This window comes from Peromyscus leucopus, chromosome 2 (genome assembly GCF_004664715.2).
Source record: "Peromyscus leucopus breed LL Stock chromosome 2, UCI_PerLeu_2.1, whole genome shotgun sequence".
Taxonomy (NCBI): Eukaryota; Metazoa; Chordata; class Mammalia; order Rodentia; family Cricetidae; genus Peromyscus; species Peromyscus leucopus.
This window is the reverse complement of record NC_051064.1, coordinates 11,866,057-11,888,998: the sequence shown is the minus strand read 5'-3', so window position 1 is coordinate 11,888,998 and position 22,942 is coordinate 11,866,057. Positions and strand designations below refer to the sequence as shown.

The 22,942-nt window shown below is 34.8% G+C and overlaps 2 protein-coding genes across 9 annotated transcripts in view; one reads left to right on the top strand and one right to left on the bottom strand.

Annotated features, from left to right (window-relative positions):
- Rmdn1 (regulator of microtubule dynamics 1) overlaps positions 1–3,571 on the top strand; it is a 34,438-nt gene extending 30,867 nt beyond the window's left edge. For 2 of the 4 annotated variants that reach the window (XM_028885169.2, XM_028885170.2), the window contains exons 9-10: positions 2,744–2,877; positions 3,446–3,571. In XM_028885169.2, the coding sequence (XP_028741002.1) occupies positions 2,744–2,877; positions 3,446–3,484 (173 nt within the window). In that variant the 3' untranslated portion in view covers positions 3,485–3,571. Of the gene's footprint in view, positions 1–1,558; positions 1,726–2,743; positions 2,878–3,445 lie in introns of those variants that run through there. The other 2 variants (XR_005090792.1, XR_003736233.2) reach the window with 2 other exon arrangements.
- Wwp1 (WW domain containing E3 ubiquitin protein ligase 1) overlaps positions 1–22,942 on the bottom strand; it is a 121,061-nt gene that overhangs the window by 7,536 nt on the left and 90,583 nt on the right. For 3 of the 5 annotated variants that reach the window (XM_028885165.2, XM_028885167.2, XM_028885166.2), the window contains exons 21-25: positions 22,266–22,386; positions 20,350–20,454; positions 16,991–17,087; positions 16,123–16,195; positions 5,092–9,744 (exon numbers count right to left, since the gene is read on the bottom strand). In XM_028885165.2, coding sequence (XP_028740998.1) covers positions 9,645–9,744; positions 16,123–16,195; positions 16,991–17,087; positions 20,350–20,454; positions 22,266–22,386 — 496 coding nt within the window. In that variant the 3' untranslated portion in view covers positions 5,092–9,644. Of the gene's footprint in view, positions 1–5,091; positions 9,745–16,122; positions 16,196–16,990; positions 17,088–20,349; positions 20,455–22,265; positions 22,387–22,942 lie in introns of those variants that run through there. The other 2 variants (XM_037202376.1, XM_028885168.1) reach the window with 1 other exon arrangement.

Genomic DNA, 22,942 nt, shown 5'->3' with positions numbered 1-22,942 from the left:
TTCAACTATTTGAATAATATTGTCTCGGTGTTGACTATGTCATAGAAAATTGTAAATCAAGATAAATATATATTTGCTTTATCTTTCACATTAGATAATATAAAATTAAAAAATTTATATGTATGGGTATTTGACCTGCATATATGTCTGTGTACCACGTGTATGTCTGGTGTCCTTAGAGACCAGAAGAGGGCATCCCCTTGGGGCTGGAGTTAACAGACAGTTGTGAGTTGCCATGTTGGTGCTGGGCATTGAACCCAGGTCCACTGGAAGAACATTCAGTGATCTTAACCATGAATCCTCTCTCCAGCCTCAAATTTTAATTTTTTTTTTTTTTAAATAAGGATCACCTAAATAGGAATTGCACTTAAATTCAGAGTTCCAATTCAGGAATGTTCCCATCATTTAATGTAATTTTTTATGAGGCAGCTTGCACAAATTGTCTAATTTGATATTTTATAGTTAGTTAGAGGCACCTGAATGGATACTATTTAAAACCAGGCTAATGCAGTATATTGCATTCCATTGTGAAAGTTTGTTTTTCTTACTTTGATTAAAAAAAAAATGGCTACTCCTGTAACTCTGTTGCTTGCCTGTCTACATATTTCTCCTTAGAAAACATATAGGACTGTGGTTGTTAACTCAATGGCACAGGGCTTTGCTGACACGCACAAGGCCCTCAGTTCAGTCCCCCAAACAAGAAGAAACAATAATAAGAAAAAGAAGTTTCTGTGACCAAATGTACCATAAAAGCCACTCCAAATACCTTTTTATTTTCTTTTTGATAGTTCTCACTACAAAACTCAAGCTGGCCTCAATGTACCAATTCTCCTGCCTCAGCTTCCAATTATTGGGATTTTATAGGCATATGATACCCACAATTCCTAATAACAGAAAACTAAGGTATCTTTTTTTAATTTGAGGTGCTTAAGCAATTTGGTGATAACTATGTTTGAATGTTAAATATTTCTAACTCAGAGTTTTGTTCACTGCTCATTTTATTGATGATTTTTGACCATATTATGAATATGAACTGATCCTATTCATGAATATGAATCTAAGAATGAAATTATCTCAAAGGTGTATGAAACTGTAATTCTAAAGCAAAAATTAGACCTTAAGATAAAGTTTGGCAGTCCTGAATGAAGTTGTGCTCCTCTGCTCATGGAGTTAAATCCTTGGTAGCTCCACTTGCACATAGGATTTTATCTAAGCCGTCACTTTCTGTAAGTATAAGGATGCCTGCTCTAGTCCAGAAGCCCTCCCATGTTGTGTGTCATATACCTCCCATATGGGTCTCCTGATTCTGCTGTTTGTGTGTGTACGGCTGTGTGTGAGTAGATGGGATATTTTTCTTTTTGGCTCATGATTATATTTCTATTTTTTCACATATGATACTTGGCTGACTTCCTGGATGAGGATGTAGATGCATAAATCAGTGTACTTAACCTTAAAATGTTGAAATCAAAGAAACTAAATGACTCTTGAGTTTTAAGCAAATGCAGGTAATCATAAGTTCTATCCAGGAAAAACTAGGCTTTTTTTTTTTTAAACCTAGAGCCTGGTATGTGCTAGGCATGTGTTCTATTACCAAGCTTCATCCCTGGCCTACGAAAGCATGCTTGGAATAAAGAAAGGCCAAGATTATTAAGAGGAAACTATGTGAAGTTGGAGCTGAGTGTGGTGTGCATGACTGTTGTCACCACCAGCACTTAGGAGACTGAGGTACTATGAAATTGAGTCACAATGAATTTTTCAGTTCCAGGCTTTCTTGGACTACACAGCAGAATTCTCTCTCAAAAAAACAACATAAAACAAAAAGTTAGTGAGAGGATTCTTTTATACTTGCATTCATAGACTTCTTAAAAATATTTTTATTTAACATATAATTATACATATTTATGGAGCATTGGTAATTCAGTATATTCATACATAAAGTAATTATCAAGTCAAAAGTTATCTCCATCTCAAGCATATGTCATCTTTGTATTGGGAAATACTGGAGTCTTGTAAGTCTTTGAAAAATATATAGTAAATTGTTAAAAATATTTCCCTACTTTTGTGATCCCCTATCCAGCTCCTGGTAACCACTATTCTATTCTCACATTGCTAAGCTTTGTCTGTACTTTTCTTTCAACCAAGAATATTCTCTACTATATCTGTTAAAATCCTGTTCATCCTCCAAGATGTTTATCAATTAGTTGTCGTTTTTTTTGTTTTTTTTTTTTTTAAATGTGACTTCTTATAGTGCATAAGTTTATATCTGGCAAAGTATTTAGTTGTGTTCATGTTTCCCTCTCTGTACCTAAGTATAGGAGACATTTAACAAATTGATCAAATTTATATTAACCATGACTTCATGCATTCCCTCATTCACTGAACAAATGCACTAAGTATATTACTTTCCCTACACTATTCTAGGCAATTGGAATATAATAAGGATGGGTGGTTTAAAAAGGAAATGGTTCTTATATAGCTCATGTTCTATCAGCATGAAGATACCATATATTTAATTCTTAAAGTGAGACCTTGGTATAGTAATATATGGAGCCCATAAGTATATTCAATACATAATTATCTTAGGGTGGCTTTTAAAAGGTAACAATTGAACAAAATAATTATATTAGCCTAATCATTGTTTTACCACACAATTTTATTAGAATTTAGACCAAAAAATTTAAACCTATAAAAATAAAAACACTATTTCTCTGGAGCTGACTTTGTTTCTCTTCCTTATGTACAGTGGATCCAAACTTCTACAGCAAAAACTTGCTGCTTTTAGGAAAGACATACTTGAAGCTAAACAACAAAAAGCTTGCTGCTTTCTGGCTGGTAAAAGCCAAGGGTTATCCAGCACACACAGAAGAAGATAAACAGGTAAAATATCTGTAATAAAGTAAGGCAGATAGGCTTTCATTGAGGCATTCGTAAATAAATGAACTGAGAACTTCTTTAGAAGTATAATTGTTTAAATGCATAGTATTGTGGAAAGTACAAGTGCCCATTTGTTTATTTACCTTTACAGTTTAACATGAGAACTCTTTAGTTACTATCACCAAATGTTATAAGTTGCTTGCTGCAGTGCAGAATTAATTGATGTGTGTGTGTGTGTGTGTATATATATATATATATATATATAAATATATAAAATCAGATGTGATTTCTAAAATGTAAGAGTCAACTCAGCCATAGATGCTTACCTGACATGCATAAAGACCTGGTTCAATTTCTGACACTGGGGTAATGGGGTTGGGGTCAGGATATGGAAGGTTAAGAGAATGAACTAGAGTTCTCTTGGAGTTTCATCTAATCATCACTATCCAGAGACCTTATTCATACCATGTCCTGTCTTTATTATCTTGAAACTCCTAGAAACCAGTCTAATTAACAATTTTCATTTTCTGGCTGCACTATTTATATGTAATGTGTTTTTTTTTCACTTTAGATACAGACAGAAGCTGCTCAGTTGCTTACAGGTTTGTGACAAGAACTGAGAATTTTTTGGAGAAGGCAACAATGTACCTAACACTTTGCACTTCATTGATTTATAAAAATGATACATTAACCATAATGATTCTGTGGCTTTTTTTCCTAGTTCTTTGATGTGTGACCATTTTACACAATAAATGTACAAAATTCTGGGTTTCTTCACAAGTAAATGGGTAAAAGAAACTGCCACATTGCCCTAAGAGTAGCAGTAATACACTTCTCTGGTTCATACAGACATTTTCAATTTGGAATGCCAATAGGAAAAAATGGTATGGGATATGTAAGAACTGATCACATCAGGATGAGAGGTTTTTAAAAGAAGCCTTTGTGAACAGGTGGCATATGAGAGAATGGTTTTCATGTTGTAACTGACTGAAAGTTGCTATCTTAGAGAAAACGTAAAACAAGAGTTAGGTGTTTATGATGTTGTGGGTTCCTGGCATAAAGAACCTAAGTGATGTGTCATAGAAGTCAGCCCAGATAAGAAAAAATATTATGGAAGCTTTTCCTTTTTAAAATGTGTTATAGCTTCATGTGTGGGTTGAATTTGTCAGTTGACAAATTGTAATCCTTTATAGAATGGAGGGACACACTCTTCAGGGTGAGAAGGAAATAGATGTATTTAACAGGCAAGGTGCTATCACTTCAGTCTGAGGCACCACCACAGCAAACTTAACATTTTGTAACACCTGAAGCTTGAATGCCACTTACACTAAACAAATGAGAGAATGTGTATAGGCATATTTTCTCCAAAAGACATGAGAATTGTAAAGTTTTAATAAATTACAGCAAAATGTGTAGGTGTGTGCTGTACCTGTTTTACCATGTAAACTTTCAAACGTTGGAAATACATCCTATACTTGGATTTAAGGTGTAAATACTTTGCTATATCCTATTTATATATGTATATCTTATTCATATATAATGGATTTTTAAACCTTTGAAATTACAGATATCATACCTTTAAGTGTCTCAGCTGTGCCTTATGCTTTTCAGAATAAATACTACATCTTCCAAAACAATACATCACCACACCTATTACATTATCTCATAACAAAACATACTCAGATTCCCTTAACTGTCCAAAAAAACTGCTTTTTGAGACAAGAATTTGATTTGCAGCAGATGGTTTTAGTACAGAAAATTTTTCCCACATCTTACAACATAGACATTTGGAGAGGCCAATCCAGTTGTTATCAACTGTCCTTCATTCCAGATCAGCCTCTGAGAATCCATGTTTCATCTTGTCTTCTGGACTCCAGTTAATTATATTCAGTCTTCTTTGGCTTTCATATTCATGACTTTGAAATTAACTTGTTTCATTTTCTACTTTCATTTCCATTTTTGATACATTTTGTTTTGCTTTAAAACATGATAATTGTCTTCATTTGCACGCTCTGGGGTTTGGGTTTTTTGTTTTGTTTTATCTTTTTCTTCATTTTTTTCCCTTCCTGACTTTTGTCAGCAGCCACTTCATATCTTCAAGAATTAATTGTTCAGTTGTGAAGTTTAGCTACCTTTCATATTCACATTAGTATATTATGCTAAAGAACTTAAGTTTTTTACATTACATCCAGGTCCTTGTACTTCTTAAATAAGGGCTTTTTTTTTTTTTTTTTAACCAGATATGGATCCCAGCTGCTTCTGTGGGTTTATCCCTTAGAATGGCTTTTCTAGTGAATTTTTGTTATCACCTCAAAGGTCCTGGAATCAATCCCTAGCACTCACACACAAAAAATTATTTCTGGAGAGTTCTTTTTGTGAAACAAGGTATTTTTCAGTAATGAAGACTTTTGTGGATTAGAGGATCTATCTTCTGATGCTTTATAGACCTTCTTTATTTTAAAATAATTAAGATTCACAAGAAATTACATAATATAGTACAAGCAGGTTCTGAATACCCTTCTTCCTGTTTGCCCTTGGATGACATGTAACTATGGTTTTATAACAAACTAAGAACATGCTGGTATGATCTGTAGATCTTAATTCAAATTTTACAACTTTTAGATGTCCTCATTTTATGTCTAGTTCTTAGTAACCTCATTATACAAATTTTTATAACTACCAACACAGACATGATACAGATTTGTTTTACTCAGACATCTAGTGCTCTATATAGCCATAGTCAGCAACTTCCAGTCCCTCTTATATTCCTGACACACCCTACAGCTAATCTGCTATACATTTGTCATTTCAAGACTCTTAGGCAAATGCAATCTTCTGGAATACAACCTTTTGAGATTGTGCCTTTTCACTTAGCCAGATCCTCTTATAACAATTAAGTTCAATCAATATTTTTTCCTTTTAGTGTTAATATTTTATTACATGGATATACTCTTGTATCCACCTGTTGAAGGTATTTGATTTTTTTCTGATTTTTGGCTATTAAAACTAAAGATGTTTTACATTCATGTTTATTGTGGCATTGTTCACAAACAAGTTATGGAATCAGTGTAGATGTCTATCAAGTGGACAAAGAAAATGTATATATTAACAAACCAGTTTTATTCAGTCATAAAGTGAAATTACCTCATTTGCAGCCAAAAGGGTGGAACTGAAGATGATCTTGTTAAGTCTATATAAGCTCAGATGGATACTGCATGTGGATCCAAATTAAACAAACAAACAAATGACATGAAAGTAGAAGGCAGATTACTTGGGAAGAGGAAGGAGGTAATGGTGGGCTGGACATGTCAGAGCACGTGTGAAAATGTCACAGTGAAACCCATTATTTTGTATAGTGAATATATACTAATAAATAAAATTTTAAAGCTGTTATGACCTATTTTTTTATATAATTATTTTCCTACATGGGATAAATGACCAGGAAGACACAGAGATTCTGTGTATTTTCTAAGTTCTTGTTTTTACTTCCAGGAGCCTTATTCATAAGGTTTCACCTTGGTTCTTGATGTGGGCCCAAGGGTGAGACCACTGCTCAGAGAATGCACCCTTTAATGCCATTATCTCTCCTTCCTATAAAATTACCATCTGACTCTGTGTGCAATCCAGACCTCACTTTGTTTGAGAAGGTAAATTTCCCCATGCACATAGTTTGTTGTATTCTCTATGCTAAACATACTACAGACATAGCAATGGGTGATTTCCTCTCCTTAACTGTGTCTCCTACCTTTGAGGACTGCATAAAAGCTGAATTTGGATTTGTTTATTGGTAGTGCAGTGGCTAGGGGAGCATAGGCCTTTGAGCACACCAGGGAAAACCTGGGGGTCTTCTTGGTTATTTGGTTGTCCCCTTTCCCCTCATATTCGGCAGTGAATCTGTTGTCATTTCTTGATAACAAAATACTCCCAGTGTGAACCATCAACAGGCAATGGATGCTACAACATAGCTTGTCAGATTTGTCTCATCTTTAAAAAAGCATAATGAAAACAAAACACCAAGTTAACCACAAGGACCAAGAGAATAAATAGTTCATGAGAAAAACATAGAATTACTGCTTTAAAAAGAAATACTATCATCACTTTAGTTTGCATTCTCCTTGGTTGAATTTTGGAGTAGAGCTTTTAGAATTTATTTAGTACATTGCACTTTTAGATTTATGTCAAATTCCCAGTTGACATTAAACTTGATCTCTATGTTCAACAGATTAAGAAGTAGGGCATGTTACAGGAGAACTTTCATTTCACGTTTCAATAACTGATTTGTTTTGCTTCTTCATTGTTTACTAGATCATGTTAATGTTTAATTAAATGTTAAGACACAATAAGCCTACAATAAACTATGTTTGTTTGGCATCAGTTTACTGATAATACTGTAGTGCAGGAAACATGACTAGCCACAGGGTAAGGTTAGGCCTTGTTCCAGAAAACGAACATGTAGCAATAATGTAGCAGGAGCATCTACATGGTTCTCCAAGAACCAGAGTCTCCTGAAGAGACAGCTCTGGGCATACAATTTTAAGAGTTTTCAGATCCAGGGAAACCCCATTACCACTCTCAGTTCAGAAACAGCTTACTCGTTAGGGTCTTTGCAACCCCAAACAAAAGCAAGGGTGTCTGGCAATTGAGTAGATATATAACACCTTATTTAGTTTTCAGGAGAACTGGGTGAAATCAGCTTGAGGAAATAGTTATTTTTATTTTCAACTGCCTAGAAAGTACAGAAAAGAAAAAAAAAAAAAAAAAAAGACAAGGACAAAACAAAAAACCAAATAGTAGGTTCTTTCCCCAACTCAGTAGGCTGAGTTGATTGGTAAAATTGTTTTAAGCCTATGACCCATTCCCTAGGCTCAATTTATTGATGATGTTGGGACCATCACTATTATAACGTATTATTAGCCCATCTCTAAGTCTCCCTCATCTCCCATTTTGTTATGACTGTATAGTGGGTCCAGTTCAGAATGGGGATGGGAAGGAGAGAAGACAGGAGGTGAACTACATCTCTTTGATTTTATGTTCACTACTGAGAAGATAAGACAAGTCTGTATGTATTAAAAATATAACTGCATATGAAAGATAGACGGGACTGATGAGGTCTGCAAACTAGTCTTCACCAGAAAACTGGTTTGGTCTTATGGGCTGTTACCAGTGTGAGGTAACAAAAAGAACCAGCTCCCTGAAATGCCACCTGAAAGCCACCTTGAACCATATCTGCAAAATGATAGTCTCAAATACCTCCACTGAATGAAAGCCAATACTTTCGATCATAGCAAGTTTATTATTTTACAGAATAATTTATGCATACTTTTAAAGACTGGCCATCCTCTACTATATTACTTGTCTTATATTAGGATTAAAAAAAATTCTTTACGCTTGAAAATAACCAGATTTTCTGTAGTTTATCAACTACGAAAATTACTGGTTTTATTTTTCCTTTTTGAATTTTGAATAAAATTGAACATAATCTAAATATGTAGAAAAATAAAATCTTGGCAAAACTAAACTAGTGAGTAGAAGTTGTAATTCTAAGTGAATTTCATAGTTACAAAATTTTAAGTTAATGAACTTTGAAGTGCATATTGAAAGAAGGATAAAAATGGAAAATATTTTTATATTAATTAGGAAGCCCAGTTTGCTAAAAGTAGCAATATCATTCACATTAGATTTTAAATTTTTTCATACACCATGAATGCCCTCATAATGAAAATCAGTGTTATTTGGAGAAAACTTGAACTATATAAAATGGGGGGCACAAAGGATTTTTTAATGTACCTACTGAATTTGGAAACAAGTTTCATGAATTTTAAAGGGGGATATGTAGACACTAATAGAAAGTTCTTATTGTGAATATTTAAATACTTATGCAGCTTTTTGATCCATTTAGTTTAATTACATCTCTAATTTCATAAAACTAAACCTTGAGCACAAAAGCATCAAAGTTCAGTACATTTATATATCCCTAAGTATTAAACTATCAATTTATTATTAATTAAATTTGAAACACATTACAAGTTTAAAAATGTTAAGTACAGAAATGCCTGATTCTTTGAAATTCCACAAATATCCAGCATCCCAAAGTAACATGTAAATAGACCTCTGCTGCTCACCAAATCAATTCCAGCTGCTCCTTGACACTATTGGATCTATTACATGACTTCTGTGTTTACTGATATAACAATGATGGGAGATTTTTTTTTTTTTCTATTCATTTAGAACTCGGTAAATTGAAGTACTTGTCTTCAGAAAAGCCAGCAGCATTTTAAAAATACACTTAAAGACTTGGCCTAAGCCCTAAATACCTTCCTGAACAGCCATGCAACTAAATACAATCAGATGTCACCTAGGGAGAAGAACATGGAACATTTGCACTTTTCCTCTGGATTAAAAGAAACAAGGCAAAGCAAATTCAGAGCTTTGTGAGTGAATGGCTGCCATGTTTAGTACACCTGGTGCTCTATAAAACTAGAGCCACTGTCATATGCTTATATAGATATATACTTCTTAATAAATTCTCTTGCTTGCTTCAAAATTTAAGGATGATCTTTTTCCTGGTCAGTCATTTCAAGGGAACAATAAATAAAGTAGAAAATGATGAAATGTTTTGCATATTTCTGTGGAAGAACGGAAAACATTGATACTTTGAAAGATTCAGAAAATTAACTGTACAGAATGAACAGCTTATATACACTATCTGTGCAATTTTTCTTGGCTGGGGTATTTAAATGCAAGAGCTCCTCCAAGACAAGAAGCCACATTCATTCTTGTCCAAATCCCTCTGTCTCTTCTATTGCAAAAAGAAGTTTTTCCTTTAGTTGTTCATAACTCTTATATGGTGGTAGATCCAAGCGATTAAAACTGAACAAAAACAAAAACAAAATCAGACGTTTTCAATAAAATAAACTGAAGAGATTTTTAATACAGTATTCTTTAACAGCACATTGAAACCTTGAATATTATGTATGTAAAAATTTTGCCAAAGGTATCCTAACATTTTAATATAATAATTAGCATATTAACTAACACATCTAAATTTCATAGAGGAATCTATTCAACTTTAAGACATAAAATATCTACATATTTGCAGAAGAATAATGGATTTATGAATAATATCAGTATGTATAAAGACTAGATTAAAAAATTGGGTTTCCTTTTGCTATTCCTGTATCATAGATCATGAGTCTACATAACTTTTCTTAGGTTTTTTTCACTATTTTCTGAGAAATTTTGTGTGCAAGATGTCCCAGTAGCTGGTAATACAGTGATGAAAATGCTAAGTTCCTTCTCTCATGGAAGTTAAGTTCTGAGTAGAGATAGTCAAAATAGATACATATATTTGTTTCCTTAAATAATCCCACCATATTAAATTCTAATCTACAAACTGACCATTTTCCATTTTTTCTCAGAAAAAAAGCTGATCAATTTTTTTTGAGGCTGAATGATGAAAAGAAAAATACTAAACTAAAAAAATAGTAATATTCAATTTCTAAAATATGATAGGACTAATTTCATTAGACTCAAGTGTCCATGGTTTTGGCAGCTTAGTGAACACCCAGGAAAGAGTCAAAACCCTTGTGTACCTTCATTTTTTTTTTTTTTTTGTAGACACTTCTAATTTGTTTTTGCCCCCAACCATGCAAGTTAGGAAAGCTGATAACTAAGAGTCTTGAGGAAAATGCAGCTAATTTCAGCAGTTATGTAAACCATCATTAACATACTAGTTTCTTCACACTAAAAAACAAATATATTGATGGTAGCAATTTAGACTTTATATGATTGCCTTTCATTTTAAACTATGCTCCAAGAAAGAAAGACTGTTAATGGTAACTGAGGTTAGGAAAACAACAACAACAAAAAACTTTTTTTCAATATACTCCTATACCAAAACAGTCCTTCACAACCCTTTGCCAAATTCTGTCATTCTACTAAATCCTATTTTTTCCTCCTGATCATTTTTGTTGTCACTATACCTTCTCTGTCTCATCTGGACTATTAAGAATTTGTTGCTCTGCTCACTTTCCATCCACTTCCTTTCTTCGCCCCCTATGTTGCTTTACGTCACTGCTTGAGTCACTTTGCAAAAAAGACATACTAGCTTAGACCAGTCTTAGAAACCTTCTACTGCTAAAGCTGCAGAAGATGTAGAATGACTGATGGAAGCCTAGTATCAACTTATTTTATGCTTTTTAACATAATACACACTTTTTTCTACAGTCAAATCCTTTAGTCTAGAATACCCTTGCAAGGGAAAGTCTCATCTGTTCACCAACAATCATCCTAAATGCTAGAGATTCTAAGAAGTTTATCTACAGCATCTTACATCGCTCTTTATTTCGATTTTAGCATTCTTATCATGACTGACAGTTTTCCCCCATTAGATTAAGTGCAGAGTCATCTCTGAATTATTAGTAAATACTTAATTTAGGAAATGTTAAGCTGAATAACAGACAACAATGGATTATTTGAAAGTACTCCAAAGAAAGTGGTAATTATGTTTGTGCTGCTTCATAAAGGACAGAGACATATTAATAAAATACGCTCATTTTTTTAATTGGGCATTGACTATGTAAATATCTAAGTACTGGTTTTTAGGTCTGGCTTTGAGCCTGATGTACTCAAAATAGACAAAATCAAATTTGCTACTCCTAATCTGTAAAAAGGGAAGAGACTTGCCCATGTATTTTCCATGTAACCTGAAAAATTAAATGCTTACTATTTATTGACTCTGTAACTAGGAAACCAAAGCTGCTACCTCACTATGAAAATGACACTAGTAGGACCCCATAATTAATAAAGCCCCATCTTACTGAGAGTCATCAAGGCTAACTATACTACTGATGAGATCACCATTTACCTTAGTCATTGTTGTTATAAATCAAAATCTTTCTGATCACCTATTTTTTATCCAAATGCTCATCAGAATACTCATTTGTATTTTCCCTTGTTTGAATTAAATCCCAATCCTATCTCAGATTTCTTTGGGTCTGGTCTGAGCTTCTGATTCATGGCTTTTAGTCTCTTATAGTCTTAACTCTTCATCTCTTATCATAAGTGAAATCCAACAAGGTGAAAAATGTCATTTCCTCTGAAGCCAATCAGTAAAAGCGTTCCTTTTCTGATGCACACCCAGTTCATCAGCTACGTGATCTTTCTGAATTTCTTACTACGTGTTCTTGGTTGTGTTTTATTCATTTAAGGCTTTGGTTTAGAGGACTTACTTCATAGTATTTACATATAGATGAAAACAATGTCATGGCCTCCCACTTCCTTTCCCTTCTCACTCTTGAGTGATCTGTTGCTCTATTTTCTTCAGTTACTGACCACAGGATCTTATCTTTATAAGTATCACCACCAATGAAGAACATTTCTTTCTTAATAGTGTTTTCTTAATCATGTCTTTCAAGTTTATTTCAATGAAAACGCAATCCCATTAAGCCAATACTCTTTTACCACCAAACCAAAATTATACCAAGAGGATATAAACAACTTTTAGTAGATTAAAAGAGTAACCAATGTTGCTCAAGTTTAAAAAAAGTTTTAAATGGATTCACTAATAAATGCCACCAGCCTTTTAAACAAAGGTAACATTTGCACTCTTCAAAACATTGCATAAGATAGAAAAGGAAGGCATTTACCACATTCATTTTATGAGGCTAGTCTTACCCTAGTACCCAAGGTAGATAGGCAAAAGAGAAAATTATAGGCAATTATCCCTGATAAACACTGACGTAACGGTTTTTGAGAAAATATTGGTGAATCAAATTCAAGAGCACACCAAAAAGATCATTCATGAGGCTGGGGAGATGGCTCAACAGTAAAGAGCACTGTTCAGTCTTCCAGAGGACCCAGATTCATGTCCTAGCACCCACACAGTGGCTCACAACCAACTGTAACTCCAGTTCCTAGGGATCCAAAGCCTGACCTCCAGTGGCACAGACATGGAGTACAGACATGCATACAGGCAAAACACTCATGCACATAAAATGGAAAGAAAAATATTCACCATGACTGAGTTTCATTTCAGAAATTCAAGAACAGTACAAAATATACAAAATACCTCATAGTATTACACAAAGATCAGAAATCACCTTATCATATTAACAGATGTAGAAAAGGCCTTTGATAAGAGAACAACCCCTCGAGATAAAGGCCCTGAAGAATCTAAGAGTTATAGCAAAAAGGGCATATATGACACCTATAAGCAACCTGTAAGCAGGAAAATAAACAAAAATCAAAGCATTTTCACTAACCTAGGAAAAGAAAGAATGTCTAATTTCTCTACTCTTATTTCATAGAGTTCTTTTAGTCTTAACTAGAGCAATAACAGATGGAAACAAATAGGAAAGGAAGAAGTCAATGTACCTTTATTTGCACAGTATAATTCTGTATGTCAGAGACTATAAACTCCACCAGATTTTTAGAACTAATAAACACTTTGAAAGTAGCAAGACACAAAGTCGACATATAAAAATTGGTAGCTTTCTTATACCCCTATAATGAACTTGGCAAGAATGAACTTAAGCAAACAGTTCTATTCACAATAGTTTGAAACAAAACAAAAACCCACTAATGAATAAAGTTAGCTATAAAAGTGAAAGACCTCTACCTTGAAATTATTAAAACCACTCAAGATAAAAACAGAAGAAGAGACCAAAAGAGGGAAAGAACACTTACACTCATGGATTAGTAGGATTGATATGACTATATTACTGAAAGAAATCTACAGATTCAATGCAATCTCCAATGACATTCTACACAGACATAGAAAACTAAGTCTTAAAATTCATATGAAAACAGTTATGCCATCCCATAGGTTTGTACCTAAAAGACTCTAAATAACATGCCACAGTGATTCTTACAGTCTATGTTTCAAAAGATGCCAAAGAGCAAAGCAATACTGAGCAAAGAGAACAATGCTGGAGATATTACCTTACCCAATTTGAAGTTATACGAGAAAGCCAAAGAAACAAAACAGACAGATCAATGCAATAAAATAAAGCCTTTTGACCTTTGACAAAGATACCAAAAATACACACTGGAAAAAAAGATACCTTCTTCAACAACTAGTGCTGAAAAATGGGTGTCCATGTGTAAAAATATAAAACTAGATCCCTATTTCTCATCCTTTACCTACAATCAATTTAAGATGTATCAAATATCATAATGTAATACTTGAAACAGCTAGAAGAAAACCTAGGAAAAATACAACAAATATAGATTTTCTGAAAAGGAGTCCTATATCAGGAAATGAAACCAAGAACTGATAAACAGATTTGCATGAAATTACAAAACTTCAGCACTGCAAAAGGAACAAATGAGTGAGCAGACAGCCTAGAAAGCAGGGCAAGAATATATGTGCCAGCTATAGATACATTTGATGAAGGACTAATGACAAGAGGACTAATATCTATATTAAGAACTAAACATACTAAATACCAAAAGCCAAGCAAACCAATCAAATAGACTAATGAAATGAACAGGCAGTTCTCAAAACAAAGAAATGGCCAATTAATATGAAAAAGAAATGTTCATCATCCTTAGTCATCAGGAAAATACAAATCGAAACTACATTGAGATTCCACATCATCCCAGTCAGATGGCTATCATGAAAAAAAAAAGAAGAACACATGCTAATGAGGATGTGAGGAAGACAGAACCCTATGTACTGCTGGTGAAAATGTAGGCAATCTATCTGCTTTGGAAGTCAGTGTGGAGAGTTCTAGAACTCCAAGTAGAACTTCCACACGATGACACGGTTATGCCATCCCTAGGTATGTACCTAAAGGACTCTAAATCAACATGCCACAGTGATTCTTACAGTCTCTGTTTCAAAAGTATTCACAAAGGCAAGCTATGCTATCAGCCTACAGGTCTTGAAACAGATGAATGGACAAAGAAAATGAGGTGCATATATCAACTAATAGTTTTATTCTGCCACAAAGAATAAAATTATGTCATCCGCAAGAAAATATTCAAACAGATAATCATATTAAGCAAAGTAAGACTTAGAAAGACAAATATCATATATTCTTTTCCATTTACATATCCTACATTATAATTCATGTATATAGGACATAAAAGTAGAAGCAAGACTATGGGAGAATGAATGGAAATTGTGGGGGGTGGGATAAAGGAGGAAAAGAGGTTGAACTTAGCCAAATAAATGATATATTTACATGAAGATATCTGTACTAGACCCATCACTATATACAACGAATACATGTTAATAAACTTGAGTATTAATGTTAGAAAAGGCATATATTAAAACATCAAGATTTAATAAACAATACTTAGTGCTTCATAAAGCACTGGCTTTACTTATTTTGACAAGTACATGTTCTTGAAAAGTATCAAAGAACAGCTTGGCATTCCTGCTTTTATTTGTCCTAAGGCACAAGTTTTAACACTATTGTTTCTGCACATGTAGAAACACCAAGGCAACAAAAAGCCAAATCATGGCTTAGGATGAAAACAGCTTTGAGCTCCTGAAAGAACTACTTATTATTTGTGGTGTGAACAATGTAACTTTCCTCTGCATTCTCTTTCACTCACTTTTGTTATGCCTACACTAAAGGTTTTCTCTTAAATCTCATCATTTGTTATAATTTTTTAAGCCTTTAAATTTCCTTATAAGGAAGTCCAAATTACAATAATAATATGGGCTAAATCATGTATTTCCAATTATGTTCATATTTTCTGACTCACTAAGTTCCAGTCAGGTCAGTCAATTATGTTCACCTTTTCTGACTTACTATGTTCCAGTCACTTCAGTCAAATTTCAGTTCTTGATTCAGGGGTTTTGCTTTCTTCAGTATTTATTCTAAGAATATTCTACTTTCCCTCATAGCATGCTATTTACTACACTTAAGTTAAATATTACCCTTTCCAAGGAATTTGGCTCACCATCACATCTTAAGCAACTCGCACACTCCCAATTGCTACAGTACCCTTTTCTCCTTTTAGCTATTTGTTATCTTTTCTGTCCTACAAAGACTCATAAAAATGCAAAGAGTAATTCCATCCTACTTGCTATATAACGGGTACTCTAAATATTCATTAAACCAATGGACACATTCTCATGTATTTCTATTAAAGCTATACAAACTCATTTTAGAGCACTTAGTTACAGAACACCACGTAATGAAGAAGTAGCTATTATGGCTCTTACCTGGTAACAAACAAATAAACAAAAAACTCTCTGGCCCTCACCATCCTGTTTAGGATTCTTAAACTTACCATGTATGGCTTCTTGGTAACCAGGTGTCTTTGCCAACTTTTTCAATACAAAACTTTTGAGGCCCATTACTTCCTAAATCAGGAACATAAGAGAAGAAAATATTTATCTGATGGTGCTTTAAAACTAACAGAAGCATGTCATACTGTTATATGAATGATATAGAGGAAACTGAAATTTTCATAATTATAGTCTACTTCTGAACTTAGAAGTTTTTTGGTGCTGCAGAGATACTGAAGTAAGAATTACATCCCTGGAGAGAAAGGTAACTATTTTACACAATCTTGTTTTCCTAGCAATTACCCTATGGAGTAAAGCAGTAGCTAGCTCTCTTTGATGACACTTCCATTTTATCTCACAAATTGTGGTGGTTTGAATGAGAATGGCCCCCACAGGCTCACAAAATCAAATGCTTGGTCACGAGGGATGAGATGGATTAGGAGGTGTGGCCTTTTTGGAGGAAGTGTGTCACTGGGCATGGGCTTTAAGGTTTTAAAAGCCTATGGTAGGCCCAGTGTCTTTCTCTTCCTGCTACCTGTGGATAAGAATATAGAAATCTCAGCTACTCCTCCAGCATCATGTCTGCCTACATGCTGCCATGCTCCCTGCCATGACAATGGACTAAACCTCTGAAACTGTAAGCAAGCCCCAATTAAATGCTTTCCTTTGTAAGAATTCCCATGGTCATGGTGTATCTTCAGGGCAGAACAGTGACCAAGACACAAATGCCTTTGGTATCAATGATTTTTTCTATTGTAGAAACCTTACATATAGCCCCCCCAAAATAGTCATTACATTTAAGTCTACTGTATGTCTAATAGCTATTACACAAAACTAACTTCAGAGAAACTATAGTGAATCTGCATTTACCCATCAGCTCAGCAAATCCTCCTAGAGGTAATCGGCAGGTTCCAGTGACAAACTGCAAGAGTCGCATTCTTACTTCATTATCAGTCTCTTTCACAAACTGTATGACAAAATCAAATGTACTTTAATATAAAATAAGGGTCAACATCCCATCAATAATGAACAGTAAATAGGTGAAAATGTTAAAAAAAAAATGAACACTGACACTGGTTCAAGAAATGCAATAAAAGTGTAATACTACCACTTAGGTGCACTGTAGATCTCACATCAATTAACCCTCACAATAAAACTACAACCAGCCACTATTACAACATTCATACAAAAGGGAAATAAACAAGAAGCTTCAAAATCTTAAGTCACTTGCCGACAGTAATGTCTCTAAGAGGTACACTTGTCTCTCTTCCTGAGAGCTGGTGTTAAGCACTGTGACATGCGTTTCTCATTTACTTAGACATCACAACAATCTATAAGGCAGCTGCAGTCATTAGTAATCTCACCATACATGCAAGAAAAGGGAGGCCTATAGTTTAAGTAATTTGTTTCTTCAAACTGCTAAAAAGTAGAACATTTGAACTCTGGTCTCATTGAGCCCTAAACTACTGGTAAGCTATGTCAACTACTTCCTTTTCAGCTACAAAAACAAATGAACACTTACCCACTGCTTTTCTCTGTGGTATTTTCTGCTATTAAGCATTTTACAAACTTTCTATGCCCTTCACTAGTATCTGCAACACTAAAGATGTCTCCAAAATAGACATTTGCTGACAAGTTAACTTCTTTTGGAAGAGGAATATGAATGGCAGATAATGAATGGGTTGGTTTGAATATAACAAAGTCAGCAACTTAAGAGGGCAGTTTGAGAACAAAAAGGCTTCTTTCAAATAGGAAATACACAGGTAGTGGCTAATTTTCATTATGGACTTGACTGGATTAATTAAAAGCCTAAAGCCTTAGAGAGGCACAAGCTTTGGGTGTGTCTCTGAGGTGTTCCAGACAGGATTAAGTGAAGGATAAAGACTCTCACCTAAATGTGGGAGGCATTATGCCAAGGGCTAGGTCCCAGACTGAATAAAAAGAAATGGGAGCAGGCCATCTCTACTTCCTGATCTGCATACCTATGAACATGCTCCCAAGGTCACTGCTGTAGCTGCTCTTAACATCATGCTTTGCTGTGATGGCTGGTACTGTTAAAACTGTGGGTCAAGAATTTGTCAAGAATCTGGTCATAGTAAGGAGAAAGTAGCTAATGTAACAATTTAGTTAAACAAAAGAAGCTTTGCTAATCCAGATTGAAAACTTTGCATAGAACTGTGCTGAGGCACACAGTCCATTGTGAGGATGTGAAAGCCAGCTCTAAACTGATGGCACTGTGTTTTCTGCCTGTCCAAAAATGAACTGCTCTATCTCAGTTATTAGAGTGCTCAGACCTCAGTAATAATTTACACAAGTCCACTGTGATGACTAAACAAATGTAATATGGAGCCAGGCATCTCTGAAGGGCTGCTGACCTTTTGCTCTGGGACACCTGGGAGATCCTAGTGGCCTGCAGGTGTGGTAAGAATAGTCATGGGCTGTGAGGTATTAACAGCTGCCTTTTTTTCTGTAAAACCTGCTTGTTGCTATGGGAAAGGGGATGAAACGGTCTTTTTATTACTATATGGAGGAAAGTAAACAACTGGGGAAGTAAAACAATTTTCCTGCCCAGCTGTGGATTCCCTGGATAGTTGTGATACATGCCTTTCTGATATTTGCCTTAAAACCACACATTAACGCCGCCCCTTCTGCATGGCATACTGTTTGGTTCTAACACTGCCATCCTTCTGTTAGCAATAAGAATAAACTCATTTAATTTAAATTTGAATTGAGTCTGTCTCTGGTTTTTCCTACTGGATTCAAATGCCACAATACCATCAAGACATGGGAAACACATTTTATTACCAGCTCTGACATAAACCTCACCATTTTACCTAAATCAAACAGTTCAGAAATACAAATACTCATTGGGTTTCTATGACTTCAAGTTCCTAGGTTATTTAGACACATGTCCAAATATAAGGTCTTTAAAGTGTAAGGAGACAGGAAAGGGTGCAAAGGAACACCTGTGCACACTGTCTAGTCTGCATTTCTGTATTTCATCTTGAAAGCAGACTTACTCCTGTGTAAACAGGAGAAACAGACACTAGTATTTCTTAAATGCTTTCTCAGCTTGGCCTCCAACTACTAAGCTGCTCTTCCCCTCCCTTCCTACCTTTTTCAGAGATGGTATATTCATATCCTATAGATACATACAGAAAATAAATGTTACAGTTCATTCAATCCTCTCCTGGTAGACAATTGAGTTCTGTTAACATACAATTATTGCATTAAGCACTTTGGTGTATGCCATTTTGTACATATTGATGAATATTTAAGACAGGTTCCCAGAAGGGTCTATACATTAAAATATAATGAACTAATGAGATTCATTCCTATAAAAAGAAGTACCTTTAGGAAAATCTCCTCATGATACTATAATACCCAGCTTTTCACCTGAGTGTGAAAATTGCCAGAAGTCCAATCTTTAAGTTGCTCAGTTGAGTTATAATTAGTAAAACAGTTATAGAAAGAATATCCCAGGATTAGAGATTTAAAATCTTCAACATATAAAACAAAGCAAAACAAAATGTCTCTCAAAAAATGTGCTTAAATAGCTAGGTAGTGGTGGCTCACACCTTTAATCCCAGCACTCAAGAGGCAGAAGCAGGCAGGTCTCTGTGAATTCAAGGCCAGCCTAATCTACAGATTGAGTTTCAGGACAGCCAGGGCTACACAGAGAAACCCTGTCTTTGAAAAAAAAAAAAAAAGTGCTTAAATATTAGAATGGTGCACTTGGATGTTCTGCGACCTACCTGATCACAGTTTAAGCCAAAACATAGTAGGAAAAAATAGTCATTCTTGTGTATTACTATCTGAATTATTCCAATTCTTTAGCAGATTATCACTTTCAGAAGAATTAAATACCCACATTAACAGTATCATTAGAAACATACACCTGGCAGCACTGAATGAGCTGGTGCAAGAGGAAAGCAAATTCATGACCAGCCTGGGTTATCAGGAAGACCCTATCTCAATGGACAGCCCAACAAATTCAAACCAGCCAGACAAAACCCAACACACCCTCTTCTAGAAACATGCAGAATTCATAGAATAGTTGTGATACCACTAAAGACTAATCTTATCTCCATTTAGAAAATAGTGAAAGAATTGGAAGGCTAAAACACAGGTCCAAAAGCACTCTCAAAAATAAAAACTACTTTAAGACCACATTTTATGAGAAAACTTTTTCTTCAAATGATTTGTCTCAAAAAAGATAAAGCAAATACCTGCCAAAACCAAATAATTTGCTTGCTGTTTCTTGTATAATGTCGGTAAACAGTGTTTCTCTGCCAGTCTGCCAAGTCAACCTCCTGCATACCACACAGCATAACCTGGGGGAAGAAGCACGCTATCAGCCACAACAAAGACTGGGGGGAGGGGGGGTGCAGGGGAGGTTGTTTGTTTGTTTGTCTTTGTATTATTTATAGGAGTTTCTGAAAATATATTTTGTGTAGAATAGTTTGTCCTGGTAGTTTCTGCCAGTGTGTTGGTGTTTTCTTTTCCCTCCTTCCTGAGGCAGGGTCTCACTCTGTAGTCCTGGTGGAAAGTAGGGGGTTGTGGAACTCACCACATATACCCAGCTAGCCTAAGGACCTAAAACTATTGGCAATCCTCAACCAATCCTCTCAGTGCTGGGACTATCAGTATCTGCACCAAGCCTAGCCTTTTTAATTCCTTAATAGTGTCTTTTAAAGCACAGAATTTTTACTTTTGATGAAGTCAGGCTGTTTTCTTTACAGTGTTAAAAAAAATTCTCTGTAAACAACTTCTACCTATATCATGAATATTTATATTTACCTGCAGGTGTTTGTATAAACACACATTTCATTTTCATAGGTAAGTACCTAATGGAAGATTTGCTAGGGCAAGAGGAAGACATACATTTAACATTATAACCTGAGAAATTACCAACATTATCCAAAGTAGGATTTCATTTAGGCCACTACTCTCTTGTTTTATTTTAGGTTTTCATGTTTACACTTAATATTCATTTAAAATTCATCTTTGTTTCTGGGCTGAGGTAGTGGCCAAAGTTAACTTTCTTTCACATGGATATCCAATTGCTTCAACATTATTTATTGAAAGGGGTTTCCCTTTTCCCACTGAAAATATTTGACAATTCATGTTGTGCTCTGTTTCTAGATTTGCTTAGATGCCATAAATCAAAATGTATACATTTGAAATATGCTACATTGAGGACATTATGGTAGTGACATAAGCAGTCATAAAAACACAAAGATGACATGATTTCATTTATAGGAGATTTAAACAGTCAGAATAATAAAAATAAAGTAGGGGGACACGAGGCTTTGTGCTTCATGTGTGTAGAGTCCCAATTTTATAAGACGGAAGAATTCCGAAGACTTGATGTGATGTATAATGATGCAGTCATACTTAATATTATTGAACTGCATACTTAAAAATCATTGAAGTGGTAAGATTTACATGTATTTTACCCTACATAAACAAAACCACTTCTGATGCATTCCCATTCTTACTTACATGCAGTCAGGACCACTAAGAAGTCATTTAAAAATCTCATTGTTCAGGTTAAGTCATTACTAAATGAAGATTGCTGAAACTGCTCTAAATTATTAATAGTGATCAAATCCTGTTTTATGACCCTTAACAGGTGACACCATTGATTTTTTTGTTGTTATTGTTTTTGGTTTTTCCAGACCGAGTTTCTCTGTGTAGTTTTGGTGTCTGTCCTGGATCTCGCTCTGTAGACTAGGCTGGTCTTGAACTCAGAGATCTATCTGCTCTGCCTCCTGAGTGCCAATGCCGCCTGGCAACACCATTGTTCTTAAAACATCACGAAACATAAGACACATTCAATGCCAGATACATTTAGAGAAATGAGAAAATTCAGTATTACACACAAATGTATGAACCTTGAGTACAAGCATAAAAGAAGCCAAACATGGGGGATCAGCACTGGCACATGAAGACTACAGAGGCTGAAGCAGGAGGATTAGGATTTTAAGGCCAGTCTGAACAGAAGCAGACCCTGTCTTAAACAAAGGAACAAACAACACTGACCATAGAGAGGAGAGGTGGGGGGGGGGGGGGGGAACGACGACACAAAATCCAGCCATTCCCACATCAGCATTCCCTGCTATCAAATAATAAAGAGCCTAACCTCCAATTCTTTTTCATCAAAGTACTGTAGCCACTGAAGGGGAACAACTTCATTAAACCCATCAAGGAAAGCTTTGGTCTGTTCTTGTACTCCTCGAGAAAAACGCCATTCTGTCATTAAACTGAAAATAAAGACAGTATTTGAAAATAGGTCATTTATATATGAAGCTAAAGGAAAAAACACTAAAAAAGCCTTAAATTCCTTCTCTTTTTCAAAATATACTTCCCAAATGTATGCGCACAATAAGCATATATGAATGCATATATGTGATTTTAGGGTTAACATGCTTTTCCATTAACAAATTCATTCTACCTCTTTTACTTTCATGTTTTTGAGATTATAATTTAATTATAACATTTCTCCCTTCCCTTTCACCCCTCCAAAATCTCCCATATACCTCTTCCATATTCCAATAAAAGGAAAATATAGAAGAAATAATATATTTCCTGACACATATGATCTACCACAATTATATAAAAAGTACATAAACAACTTAAATAGATCTAGAAAAAGCAGTGAGATCGAAAGTGTAATAAAGTATCTTCTAAGTAAAATGGCTGAGGCCTATATGGATTCACACTTACAGAACTAACATCAGTGTTCCTCAAAGTAGTCCATAAAATAGAAGTCCATCAGTCATTTTACAAAGACAGTTATCATCTGATACCAAAACTTCA